At 39.8% G+C, this 14,414-nt stretch overlaps 1 protein-coding gene and 1 long non-coding RNA gene across 4 annotated transcripts in view; one reads left to right on the top strand and one right to left on the bottom strand.

The window, feature by feature from the left end:
• The window catches only part of frmpd1b (FERM and PDZ domain containing 1b), a 31,993-nt gene that overhangs the window by 15,597 nt on the left and 1,982 nt on the right, over positions 1-14,414 (bottom strand). For 2 of the 3 annotated variants that reach the window (XM_008420209.3, XM_008420211.3), the window contains exons 2-3: positions 8,346-8,498; positions 3,762-3,872 (exon numbers count right to left, since the gene is read on the bottom strand). In XM_008420209.3, coding sequence (XP_008418431.1) covers positions 3,762-3,868 — 107 coding nt within the window. In that variant the 5' untranslated portion in view covers positions 3,869-3,872; positions 8,346-8,498. Of the gene's footprint in view, positions 1-3,761; positions 3,873-8,345; positions 8,499-8,568; positions 9,466-14,414 lie in introns of those variants that run through there. The other variant, XM_008420210.3, reaches the window with a different exon arrangement.
• Positions 9,450-14,374, top strand: LOC145553075 (uncharacterized). The gene is made up of 2 exons (XR_014089261.1): positions 9,450-9,818; positions 11,981-14,374. It is a non-coding gene; the product is annotated as an uncharacterized LOC145553075 (long non-coding RNA).

Raw genomic sequence — 14,414 nt, 5'->3', positions numbered from 1 at the left:
ATAGAGGCTATGTCTTTAGGAAACAAAAACATGGAAATAAAATACAGGGAAATAATATAAAAACACATCCAGCGTGCCCTGCATTAAGAGGCATAGTTTGGGGATTTAATCATGATCAGTACTATCAGTACAAGAAAAGAAAAAATTACTCTGTACAAAAGCAGTAAATGGGCAAGGATTTCATGCCCGCAGGTAAAAATAAACATGGCTTTGTGATGTTTATTAATGCTGAGCAACAGAAACAGGACGTTAGAGCAACATGTTGTCATCCAGAAAGGCAAGTCTTTCTTTTCTTTTCTTTTTTTTTCCCCCTTTGGTAAAATGTTGCTAAACCACATTCTAAATGCGTTACAGCAAAATGACTCCATGCACAAAGACCGTCTACAACGAGCCGCCCTCTAGTCAATAGATTGTCTCACATCAACACTTCAGTCAACAAAACTTCAGAAGAAGTATTTTGTTACAAAGAAAGAGGGAATTTAACTTTCAAGGAAGAAAATCATTAGAGTCTGATGTCTGTTATGCTTTCGATCATAAAGTTTGAGTTGACTGTACATTTAAATTTCATAAATTACGTTGCTGTTCACAGACGGTCAACTCAGCGGAATGAAGTTCACGTTCCCATAAAGACAAATAAACACCTTCGTTCAAATCTAACAGTGTCTTCCTCTCTTTGGGCCTTACTTTTCTGGTCAAATTGATCACAACATGGCAAAGTTTTCCCAGGAGCATCAACCAGTAGGAGTTCCTGGTATCTGCTTCCTCCTTCACCGAGAAAGAGAAAGCATTTCGCCGACGACTACAAGAGCATGGCAAGCTTTTAAACGCATATTTGTGGTGTACTGAGGGGTGTGTGTGAGAAGGACAGTCAGAGATTGAATGTGGTATGCATCTTTTTGTATGGGTGTGGGGAGGAGATCTACTCTGTGCGTACACCAGGTTAAGAAACAAACCTTCAAATTCCCCCAGCTTTATATAAACAGTTTCTGCTTTGCTTCATTATGAGGAAAGTTTTGCAAAACTGAATAAAGTTGCTCTTAGAAGCATCTGTAAGCACCAACAATTTTACGCATTTTCTTTTGTGGATAGATTAGTTGGTGATGAATTTCACCTCAGTCTACTTTACAACATTGTTCGATTAGATTTTGTGGGTTTTTCTTCATTATTTATTTGCTTATTTTGTGGCTGCACCACCACCACCACGTTTGACAGTTGGTTGTGTTTGCGCTGAAATGCTGAGTTGGTTGTTACCAAACTTGCTTTCTGGCCAGGTTAATTAGTCCCATCGTTTACATCGTCCCAATGTAAGAGTGTGTGCGTGCACCACTGGCTGTCCCGTGTGTCCCAGTGATGGACTGGCAACATGTTCAGGTTGTAACCCACCAGACAGTTTTACTGCATCTGTCCAAAGGACATTACTCCAAATGTCTTATCGTTCAGTTAGATGCAATCTTGCAAGCCTAAGTCTAGCTCCCATATTAATTAGATAAAAGAGGCTTTCAACAGGCCCTCTTCCAAAAAGGCCCTACTTACTCAGTCTTTTTCTAATTGTACTCACAAACTTGCTAACTAAGCCTTGAGATGTGGCTCCTCCTGAGTGATTTGAAATTTCTGAATTTGCTGAGACGTCACCTCCTGGGAAGACAGGCCTCTTTCTAAAATATGTTTTCCGCTTGTGGATTCTTTTCCTAAAGTGGAATTGGGAAGTTTGAATTGTTTATGAAACAATTGCCTCTTAAGAGTCACATCTGTTGTCTTTCCTTCATGGCATTGCAACACACAAAGCAGCAAACTGTCAAAGATAAACATCTGAAAATGATGCTAGGACTGACAATTTGAAGCTCCCCGTATTTTTTGAATACATAAAAGATTTATTTCTTTAACTGCAGACACACATGATGTGTTGGTGTCAGTGGTGGAGAAAGTACTCAAAAAATGTACTTAAGTAAAAGTACAAATACACAGACAAAAATGTACTCAAGTAAAAGTCAAAGTACTACATTAACATTTTACTTAAGTAAAAGTAAAAAAGTACTGGTTTTTAAAAATACTTAAGTATTAAAAGTCAAAGTACTTGCTGAATGCATTACCTAATCACTAATATGATTAAGTGTACCAATCATATGATCATATGCCACAGATAAAACATGTTTTTATTGCGTTTATTCTGTAACATAGTTTAGACTTAGATATATGATTCTATGCATCATAATTTCAGGGATGGAAACATCTCGTCTCTGTCCTAACATAACATGAACTTCACTTTTTTTGCCACACATTTATTTTGAAAGAAATCCAACTGGCAGAGGAGGACATAAAACCAAGGAGCCACATAGCAGAGTTGTAGTCTGGACCACTGAACCCAAGACCAAATCAAAACCAGCACCCCATGCTACATGACAATAAAATTAAGTGCACCTATCAAAATTACTTCTCAAATTGATCTGAAAGATTCACTTTTCCACCTACATATTAAATGCTTAGAGCTTAAATACATTTAACCAGTATCAATTCAAACTCTTCTTCATTCTGTTTTGCTTTTATCTCTGTGCCACAATACACAGGTCTCCTGCCATCCCTAAAGAAATAATGCCCTGTGCGGTTGCCTATATTGCCAATGTCAGAAATAATAAATGTCTGCATTATTAAACATAGCAATTAACAACGCTCAACTATGAACACTGTCCAAGGCCCAATAAGCAAGAAGTAACCAAGCAGGAGGAGCACCATGACTGTTCTCATCCTCCCTCCTGCTGCAATGTCTGCACCATGACAGGTGACGAAAACAAAGAGCAATGAGCATGCTCTGCGTTCTTACGTTCTTGTTTTATTTATTCACCAATTAAATATAAAGATATTTTAATGAAATAAAATAGCTACTGCAGTGTACGCAGAGCATTACAAGAACAAAGAACGGCTCTCAGTGAGGCTTCAGTACTATAGGACTTAGTCAATATCCGTTCAGAAGAATCGGGTCGTCCATGAATGTCATATTACAATATTGCACTTTGGTCACAGCGTTGTCCCATATATGCGACATGTCAGTCATCGCAGATGCAACATGTGTCTCAGTCAATACAATTAGCTTTGCTAGCATCACGTCCACGGAGCTTACCTTTCTTTAAGCTTTCCTTCCAAGTGACGTTAAAAATTGGACAGTCCCCACCGTCTGTGAAAGCGAAGCGCTGCTGATTTTACATGTCGCCATATCTTATTATTTATTCAGCGCTTCCGTACTGTTATATTACTGACGCTCAGAGGAAACCACTGCGCATGTCTTGGAGCTCCGCGTGCGAGTAAAGGGGGAGCCGATGGGTGACAACAGACACTAAGTCACGTTATTGCTCGGATTTTACGGCGCCACCTTAAGTCCCTGAACTTCACATTTTAACGGGAAAAAAAACACAATGCGACTTGGATGTAACGAGTAACGCGACAGTTTTGTAGAAATGTAGTGAAGTAGAAAGTACAGATACTTACTGTAAAATGTAGTGGAGTAAAAGTAGAAAGTATCCATTATTAAATCTACTTAAGTAAAGTACAGATACACGAAAATTGTACTTAAGTACAGTAACGACGTACTTGTACTTCGTTACTTCCCACCACTGGTTGGTGTTTGTTCTTTTGCAAACACACCCATCACACAGTTTGTTCCACATCTATTTTGTTTGTTTGTTTTCTGGTTTCTAGAAATTTTCTCAGGTTTAAAAAATATGTTTTGTTTTTTTACAGTCTTCTCTGCCTCCTGTTCTTCCCATTACCTGCTCAGAGATTCTCGAGTGCGTCGAATTATTGTTCCCACCACCTGCTGAACCCGATTGGTCCTCCGAGCTGGAGACCTGCTCCTGCATCGCTCATTCTCCTCCATTTATCTGAAACAAAAAATGGGAAAAGAGTGAGGTGAGATGCTTGGGAGTTGCTGACATGACCACAAAGAATCAAAGCACAGGTGGGGAAAGGATGAAAGAATCTGGACGGATCAAATCAATTAGAAGCCACTCCTTGGGTCTATTGTGTCTGTTTTTGGAGTCCATGCCTGGGTCGTCTTTTGAGTTAAATTTCAAAATCCATGCTCCTTTTATATGCAGCACATGTTGTCTGGCTTGAGAGCAATAAATAAACAGATATAAACAAAAAATAAAAAAGAGAGCCCGATCAGGAGAATTGGGTGGAGCTTATTTAGCATGAGCAACGGCACATGACTCGCTCAGCAGCAACTGAACCGTCACACAATGGTAGGATTTGCATTAGAAATGTCAACAAATGTGCCACACTCTGCATGTTTGCTGCAGCTCAGCAGCTGTGCATTTTTCTGCTTAGCTTGCCCTTTGAAGCGGGGAGCTGTGGTGACATGGTGACTGATGCAGGGGCTCGGTTTGGCCCTCAGGGCGGAAAGCTGTTCGGCGCTGACTTCAGTTCAAAAGTCAACTCTGTTTCTTCAACTACTTTTCTCTCCTGTCAGCCATTTATACAACAGAGATGGCGGGTAGTTCATTTGCATTCTTTATTTCTTTAAAATATACTTTACAAAGCAAGTTACACTACACATGCTTATGTTCAGCCTTTGTTAGAAAGCAAAACTTTCAAAGCTGTTAAATCAGATTTACAGTGCCATGCAAAACCATTTACCCGTCTTGAGGTTTTCCACACTTTCTCGCGTTAAAACCACAAACTTCAGAGGATCTTAAGTATTGTGTGGCTTTTAGAGTGCAAGCAAACAAATACCTCATTCCTAGATTTTTATTTGCAAATAAAAATCTGCTGATATGCTCAAGTGAAGTTGACTAATTGCTTTTAGAAGTCTCCTTTTCAGTAAATAAAGTCCTCCTGTAATTTAATCTCCTCACAAATCCAGCCGTTCCGTGAAACTGACCGATACGTGGTCACCAACTAAAAGACTGATAGGATGAACAAGAGAGCAATAATAAGGCAAGAGGACAACAGTAAATGGAGGAGCTGCAGAGATCTACAGCTCAGGTGGAACAGTCTGTTGACAGCACGACTGTCCGTCAAACCAGGGTTTTGTGGAAGAATGGCAAGAACTCAGTCGTAAACATTTCCGTTTGTGTTTGACACAAACCACAGGGGACATGGAGAAAACACGTTAGAGACGGTGTTTTCTCTAACGTGAACTTTATGACCAGCACGCACAAAAATGTACTGTAAGTGTTGCAGAGGACCAACATGAATACATGATGCTCAGAGTGAAATCAGAGTGAAACCTTCTGATGCTATGGAGATGGGGGTTTTTTTTTCCTTCAGCAGGAACAGGAACATTGGTCAGAGTTGATGAAAAAATGAATTAAAGGTCAGCGCTGAAGGGAAATCTGTTAAAGGCTGCAAAGCACTTGACACAGGGGCTGAAATTCACCGTTCAGCAGAATAATGACCCAAACCATACAGCCAGAGCAAATTACATTCATGCATTTGACTGACCCATTCAAAGTCCAGGGCTAAATCCAATTAAGAATCTGTGGCAAGACATTAACATCCAGTTTGATTGGGCTTGAGCTACTTTACAAATTGTCCACATTTTCAGTTTCTAAGTACAAACCCCTGAACATCTGAAGCTTTGGAGCTGCAATTGTAATGGAGGGAGATATTGTCTCTGGAGATATTGATCAACCATGTTCCACACTTTTCAGATGCATTCATATCATTTTAAAAATGTGCATCCTTTTCTTTTTTCCTTTGAAATGATACCCTAGTTTACGTTGGTCTATCAAATAAAAACCTACAAGATTAATTGATGTTTGTGGTTTTGCAATGCAACAAAATGTTAAAACTGTTTATGAGGATGGGGGTTAGGGTAATACTAAAACATGGCTTTGCTCTGGACGCCTCACTGATGACTTGTTCTGGGCACGTCCAGGAGGAGACCCAGAGGAAGACCCAGGACACGCTGGAGCTGGCCTCGGGATTCCCCCGGAAGAGCTGGCCATCCAAGCCTTTGGACGTATGGATAAATACATGCTATGTTTATTTTATTTTAATCTTTATCTACTGTTGATGCTTTCACTGGTCTCTTTACACCAATAGATGAAATAAACCCAGAATATTTGGCCAGAACGATGAGAGACCCAACCCAGACCTGATCAATGTGGCTAACGATGATGGATGAGTTCCTGAATCCTAACGATCCTTGGAGAAACTCAGCCAAGACATTTTGATCAGCTCTCAGAAATGCGCGTGCCAGCTTCTTCAAGCCAAGCCTTTTGTTCAGATCTTGAAAGTCTTACACCAAACTTCTGGCGGCCTGCCGCTTTTGTTCGCAGCATTTTAAAAAACATGCCTTTTCCAATAAATGAGTAAAGCTTGGGGTATTTCAGCGAAATTACCCTACTGTGCTTTGAGGTCTAAGGAAAGCGTAGACACTGCAGAGCAGTCAATAGTTGATGCAAAGTGCTGCTGTGAGTCCAAACACCAGGGTTTAAGCTCATTTTGCTGGTTGTAGGCCAATGCTGACTAACTTTTCTCCCTGTGTTAGCAGCAGTAGTAGTCCTGTCCCATAAGAGGATTAAATGCCCTCGTAGGGCACAGGCCTGAACTGGTCAGGGTGTCACTTTAGCACCTCCTGCTTATCTGGACTGAAGCAGATTGATGTGGATGTGGAGGACTGGGTGAGGCGGGACGACAAACAGATGGCCATGTGGGACCGAGTGTAATCACGGACACTTGTGCCGGTTTCAATCAGGCAAGAGGCACGAAATAATGTCATCTGCATCACATGCAGCTGATCGCAGAACACTTTCTGGCTTCTACTGAAGACATTCAGATGTTATGTAACTGTTATTAAAAAAAACATCAGCACAAAGAGGCTGCAGAAGCATTCTAACATCTTTAAAATGGTACACAGGTTTGTGGCAAGACATTAAGAAGGTGTTATTCACAGAGACTCTCCATCCAATCTCACTATGCTTGAAGAATTTTTGCAAAACCTTTGTTGCAAAACCTTTAGTGTCCAGATGAGCAAACCTAGTAGATGTACTCCAAAAGACTTGGAGCTGAAATCACAGCAAAAACGTGATTCTGTTATTCAAAGTATGGTCACAGAAGGGCTCAGTTGCACTTCACACTTTTCAGACTTTATTTATTAAAGAAAAACAAGTCGCTGACCTTATAGTCATTCACTACTTTCTGTTGGTCTTGTTAGATACACTATTGCGGTTTTTACACTTAAAATATGAAGAAGTTAACGCATGAATATCCAATATTGACATAAATTAATTGATCATGAGCAATTAGATAGCAGTGAGCTACTGGATGCTTCTGTGACTAATGCTCTGTTGTATCAGTGGATTGTTTTTTAAGTGAACAACCAAGTTTTGTTTGTATTTGTCCCAGACTTTTTCTACTGTCAGATGATGAACTGAACTGAACTGTACAGAACAGAACAGAACAGAACGCTGTGAAACTAGCAAAATATTTTTTTACAGCCTAACTCTGCTTTAAACCTCTCTGCAACTTTGAACCTGGTCTGTCTGGAGCGTTCCTTGGTCTTCATCTTGATCTTCTCTAACAAACCTACAAGAACTTCATATCTCTTCCAGATTTATGCTGAGATTAAATTACACACAGGTCGATTCTGTTTGCTAATTAGGTGACTTTGTGTGGCAATTGTTTAGACGGGATTTTTATTTAGGAAAAAGCAGTTGGGACTCGGCAATAGTGACACATTATACATGCAATTTCGCACCAAACCTCTTTTTGTAAAAACTTTTGCACATGTTTCCTTCCACTTTGCATTTATGTGACAGCTTGAGTTGGTCTATGTCATAAAAGTGATTTAAAATATGTTAAAATGTGGTAAATTCTGAAAATGTCCAAGAAAGACGTTTCAGAGGTGATCCATAGAAGTGGCTTTTTTGTGCTTAAATGCAACAGTCATTGTTGAGCAAGGCTGCAATTTTTGCTGCTGCTTCTTCGCCCGTGTCTTTCATTTTCTCCTTTTGCTCTATAACCTTCTCTGTCCTTGCAGAGTCAGGTAGTCGTCTCCGATGTCAGTCTCTGTGGAGCAGTAGCAGCAGCTGAGGCGGCCGGCCTTTTCTTATAGGCATGCACCCCAGCAGTGGCTCCACTGCTTTTGTTCTCAGAAACCACCAGCTTTACCAAAACAGCTAGTTAGCACTTGCATTGATAAGAAATGCATGCTGACCCAGCAGTTCAGCCTGCATGTCCCTGAAATGAATTGTGATAAATTACAAGAGCAACCTGAAGGTTATGAAATGTGGTTTGGGAATTTTAATCACAAACATTCTCTCAGAAGCTTCAGATATTTCCACATGTCTCACCAAAGAGCTTGATGGTTAACGTTCTGATTAAAACATAGTGAAAGCGTCACTCACTGAGATGTAGCTTGCCTCTTCAGGACTCCAAAACATGCATGCCCCCTTGTCTTCTGAGACATCAGCTCTGTGACCCCTCCGGGACTGGCTGAAAAAGGGTGGACAGGGGTCCTTGAAATCATCGGGGCCCCAATCTTATTCTGGCGCTGCCACCTGTGTGGGACGAAAAGGCTGTCAGGAAAACCCGTCAAAATCTATAAATGGAGCGCGTGTCCAAGCTTACATTTGGAACTAGACAAGGTGCATCTGATTTATATTTGAGTCCTATTTATAAGTAACAAAGCTACATTCCAGTTGTTGATGTTTTCAATGGTGAAATGCAAGTATGTCAAGCCAAAGCAGATGTGAGCCCAAAGCAGCTATGTGGCTGTGGTTTTCCAGGAGGCCCCTCCTCTAAGTCCCAAAGGCTTCCCTTGCTTGCTCTCTCTCTCTCTCTCTCTCTCTCTCTCTCTCTCTCTCTCTCTCTCTCTCTCTCTCTCTCTCTCTATGTCTCTGTCTCTCTCTCTCTCTTTCTGTCTCTCTTTCACCCTCCTCTCCGTCTTTCTCTTTGCACGGCGCTGTAGAAACAAGGCATTCCGTCTAACAATGTCTGGATGCTTAAATTAAATTTTCATACAACCCAGTTTAAGTCAACAGTTTTTACTGGGAGTGTTCTGGAAAGCCAAAAAAGGTGCAGTTTAGAGGAAAGAGAGCTGCCTGGCAAAGAGAGATCTTGGCCAGGGGTGAAAGAAGACAAATCTTTCATACAAGCATCAGAGCAGATATGGCTGGAGCCTTAGCTAGCCTCTAGTTTGGGGAGAAAAGCACGCCTGGGGAATGCTTTGCAGCCGAATAAAAATAAATACGCGGAAAACGTTTAATTTTGTCCTTCGATGTTGATCGGTGAAGTCTGCTTTTGGTGCAAAAAAAAAGGGTGCAAATCAAGAAAATGACTCCCTCATCCATGTAACTCTTCAATCAGGCCCCACACAGCTCCTTTAGGAGGCCCATGTGTCCCACTAGAAAAGCCAGTGCAGGACCAAGGCGCACAGAGAGCAGAGCACATGAATAATACATGGACCTAATGCAGCTAGCTCAGCCTCCAAACGCCTCCTTCTGCCCCTCTGCCAAGACAGGCAACAAGGACAGTGGCTTGAAGAAGGAGAAAAGCGATGGAGAGGTGGAGACTGAAGAGGGGCTGAGGAAAGGGGCAGCAGCACAGAAAGAAGAATTAGCTAGGGGAACTGAAAGGAGAAAAAGGGCAGGATATTGAGCGAGAAAGCAAAAGGGGGGAGAATTTTAAAGAGGGTGAAAAGGGCAGGGCAAAGAATTGAGAGAGCAAAGCTGCAGGAGATTGTGGGGGAAAGAACAAAAGTTTCTGCAGTGGGAGGCAAAGGAGGACTGGAGGAAAAAAGGGGGTTGTGAAAGAGAGGACTGCTCCAACATCTGTGAACAAACAGCGCCTGTCAAGAGAAACTAATAAATCAGCATCTGGTCAGTAAATAAACAGTGAAAATGCAGCTGAAATACTGTCACTTTTTTCCTCTGAACTTGCAGAAATGGAAGATATGTTATCATTCTTATATTTCAAACCTGACTCGTGTATATTTGTGCATCTAGAAAGCATATGATGAGTTTGCTCCTCAACTGAATCAATACGTAATCTTCACGTAGCCCTCTGTTGTCAGGACTTAAAGTTCCCAAGCTTCCCACTCGTAAATCTCTGCGTCAGACTCCCTCAGTCGTTCTCCCTGTAGTTTCACGTGGAGGTTAAAAACTGGATCTGCCCCTCGGCAATCAGAGCCTGTCTCAGTCCCCTTGTTTCTATGTCTGAGCCTCGTTTCTCTGAGACAACCAACCCCCAACTCTTACTGCTCATTTTCCCACACAATGTGTCTCTGTCTGTGGCAAAACAGTCTGTGATTCAGCCCCCGGTATGAGCACACATGCACTTCATAGATGTAACTCCACTCGCTCCTCGGGGGATTCAGAGGTGGTACTAAAAGTGTCGTTTCTGTGGAGCCTGCTGAACAGAAAACTGTTCTGAACCCAATTAGTGCTGCCGGGGTCGTTCAGGGTCACAGCGGGCTAGAAAACCCTGTACGGACACGGTGTTTGGAATTAAAATTAGGCCATTAAAATGAGCAAAAAACATTAAGAAATTGCTCTTAAACAAAGCCTTGGCCAACTTCCGTAACTGGCTAAATGAATTTGCTGCAATAAAAAAGATATAGCTAAAAACAACCAGACATGCTTAAAAATAAACCTTACATGTAGTGTAAAAATGATTGAACAATCTCATTTTTTTGAGATTAGATACTTCAGAAATTGTATTACTTCAGATTCAACAGTAAGATTTTTTTTTTATCTTTTTAAATTTAATTTTCAAATCTTGCTTTTTTTGTTGATTTCATTACTGTTGTTGCTATACAGCATTTTATAAACTCAGAAAATGAACCAGTGTTGGGTTTGTGCATAATAATAATTTATCAATGCCCAATTTCTTACTAGCAAAAAGCCCATTAGTTGTTGTTTGCTCAGTAGAGTCTATTAAAAGTGCTCCTATATGATGACATGGTGACCTTTTTCCAAGCAAATTATTCTTGCCAGTTTTCCTACTGTAAACAAATGTTGCTATCAGCCAAAGACGTAAATACACATCAGAGTCTCTGAATGATTAATTCATTCATCAAAGAAAAAGAGCCATGCAAAACAACCTGGCTCTGCATGAGAATAATATTTCCCACCTTACTTAATCTGGGATTAATTGGAATTGTTTATTTTGTTTTGTTTATTTTGGAAAGCTGTGTTCAATTCCAGGTACTTCCTGCGCATGCTTTTTATCAAATCTGAAAGTCTTGCAATCGTTGAAGTTAATGTTCATGATTCAACAATGAGAAAGAGTCGGGGCGTAAAAGGCATCCGTGGGAGAGTTTAAAGGCAAAAACCATTGCTAACAAAAACATTTGACAAAACATATTTTGGTAAGCCCCAAGACTTTTGGAAAAAAATATCCTGTGGACTGGTTGAGGCAAAAAGTGACACTGACTAACAGTTGTGTTTTTTGATATGTGTAACTTAAACTGCTTTTCAAAAAGAACATCAATACTGACAGTCAAAGCTGGTGGTGGTAATGTTAGCCTTGGTTTGCTTTGCTCCAGGATCTGGAAGTTTTGCTGAAATTGATAAAAACCATAAATCTGGCTCTCTGCTAGGAAATCCTAAAGGAGAATGTCCAGCCACTAGTTTAAGCTCAAGCACAATTTAGTGGGAAAATTACTCTAAGTGCTCCAGTAAGTCCACCTCTGAATTTGTAAAAGTAAATAAATAATGTTTTGACAAATGAAGGTTTTAGATTGGCCTACTCAAAGCCTGTATTTAAATTTAAGAAGGATATTTGAGCATTCATGGAAGAAAACCACACCTTTGACACAAACTTCAGAAGAAGTAAAGGTTATTCAAGACTTGGACACATTATTCATGTATGTGGAGCGCTGCATGGTGTTGACAAACTGTTCCTTACAGAAATCCTTGTGTTGGCATGTGTGAGAGGACACCCCATAGTATAATCCATTCCTCATCTCCTTTAACACGAAAACAAATTCACGGTCCTCAAAGCCTAATTTGAATTTGCAGGTTGTTTTTTTTTTTTTTAGGCTCCACAAGCCTGACGGACCCCGATGGTGACATAAAACTTGGACTTCAGGTTCCACAAATCACAAACAAGCGTATATATGCGTAAACTCCCTCCCTGGTGCAACACAACACACCGGACACAGCTGCACCACAGGAGGCTCAGGGCTGGAGCAGCAGGGGTTGGTTCAGCAATTCAACATTTCACTTAAGCTCACAGTTGTTGCCAATAAAGTTGGACACAGACTTCTGGGAACACCGAGTCCTGAAGCAGCACACTTGGCCCAAAATACGTGTAAATATGCGTATAGCAAGAGGTGAATTGGGGAATTTGAATTTATGTGAAGCAGCTGAGCTGCTTCAAATTTCATAAATGCAACAACAAGAAGGCGGCACGGAAAATGTCTCATCGAGGAATGAGAAATCCACCTTTTCTACTTTTTTATTCAAGGCTTATTGCTGTGAGTAAGTTAACATTGTGCCGAATAGGTTGCAAAACAAAACGAAGAATAAGTATTGTCAAATTTTCCACATGAAATGGTAGTTTAATTACAAAAAAAAAGGTTTCAGAGTTGTTGGGAGAATAGATGGAGCTAAATGCAGGACAATTACAGAAGAAACTGTTAGAGACCACAAAAATCTTGAGACTCAGATCAAACCATGTTTGTGTTTTGTAATGGCTCAGTCAAAGTTCAGATCTCATTTCATTTCACTTTTCACAATTTGGGTTGTGAGAAACTTTAATAATCAGTTTTCTTTTCTCTATAGCTCAGTCGCTGCTATAACCTATGTTGGCATCGATTATCTTTATTAGAAGAACATATTTTTGCCATCTCCAGCAACTAAATCTCACAAATCTATCCCAAACATATTAATCTGCAAAAAGCTCTATTTATTTGATGAGCCTTGTTTTATCTTCCACGGTGGAAAGATTGCAACTGTTGCTTTATTGAATTCTGCAGCTTATTTCCCTGTCTGTTGCTTTCCAGACATAATCACATCTTCTCGTCTTTGTTCAGTCCGTCAGCTCGCTCCATTAGATTGATGAAGACGGTGAGCTTTCTGTACGCCAGTTGTTTCATTTCCCCTTTTCATTGGCGGCCTGGCAAGACTTGTGCTTCCCCAGCTAACTATTAAATAATGCGTTGTTTAATGCGATGCATATCATTATAGATCCTTGTCAGCGGTTCTGAGCGTTGATGAAAAGACATGCAAACAGACCCACACTGAGAACATCTTGATGTCTGAGGAAGGTCTTTGGATGCAAGTCTAAGGTATCTGTCTTAATTTTAGTCGGTGTCAATTTCCTTCAAGTCTGGGGATCTTTAAAAAGCTGCGCAATAAAAGCTTATCTTGAAGAAAATAAAATATGAGGGTCACTGAGTTTGCAGGAGGCAGCTTAAGATCTATGGGCCCTGGAACATTATATAAAGTATAAAGACTAAGGGGTCATTTTTAATTTAGACCTCAGCTGTTTGCATGCTGTAATTTATCATCAGTAGGACCAATTACTTTCTGAAGGCGATCCAGAGCTTGTTTTTTAAATCGTGCCTTTATGACTTGATCAGTTGCAGGTTGGATTATTGCAAATTATTTCACAATTACAGCTGCTTTAAAACTCAGCAGTGAGAACATTTACAGAAATGAAAAAGGAAAAAAACATGATGATACCTGATAATAAAGCTCTTTTGGACTCAGTCAATATTATTTGGTGTTCCCATTTTTAAAAGTAAACTGGAGACATGCTTTTCATTCCTACATTTTTTTTGTGGATTGTAAATAAACTGGCTTTATTATAATTCAACTTTTAAATTATTTTTCAGCTTTTATTTTGAATTTGAAAATAATTTGAATTGAAATCATTTCTTATTTTTATGAACCTTTTATGTTTGGTCTATTTTTTTTTTTTTTTTTTGCCTTTAAGCATTTCTCTTTATTTTGTTACATTCAAATATTGCAATTCCTTTATTTGATAACTGAAGTCTTCATAGCCAATTTTACTAATGTGTCTTTCACTAATAGAATTGTTTTCTATCAAATGTTTTGTTCCTTGCACTAACATATGTGGATACAGGCTGAATGTTTTAAACCAAATTCTTTAGCAATAACCTTTTGTTGCTTACTCTGTGGAGGGTGTCGATGACTGTCTGTTGGAAAAGTGTCAACTCAGCGATCTTTTCAATCGTCATAGAGATCCCAACATTGTGTTTTTGAATTGTGAAGTCTTTAAACAATGAGTGTATCTTAAGATATCTTATGAAATAACAAAATGTTTTGGGTAACTGAATTTTGTTAGCTGAGAGCTAGTGATCAAGATAAACATAAATAAGTCAAAGTCAAGTCAATACTTGAAATATAAGTCTGCGTAAAAAAAAAATCTATATTCATTTCTTGAATTAAATTAACTTTAAATGTTATTCTACTTTATTCATTTTCAAAAATGTAATTCCTCTTCTA

Source organism: Poecilia reticulata, chromosome 10 (assembly GCF_904066995.2).
Source record: "Poecilia reticulata chromosome 10, P_reticulata-male-v2, whole genome shotgun sequence".
In the NCBI taxonomy this organism is placed as follows: Eukaryota; Metazoa; Chordata; class Actinopteri; order Cyprinodontiformes; family Poeciliidae; genus Poecilia; species Poecilia reticulata.
This window is presented reverse-complemented; position numbering and strand designations above follow the sequence as displayed.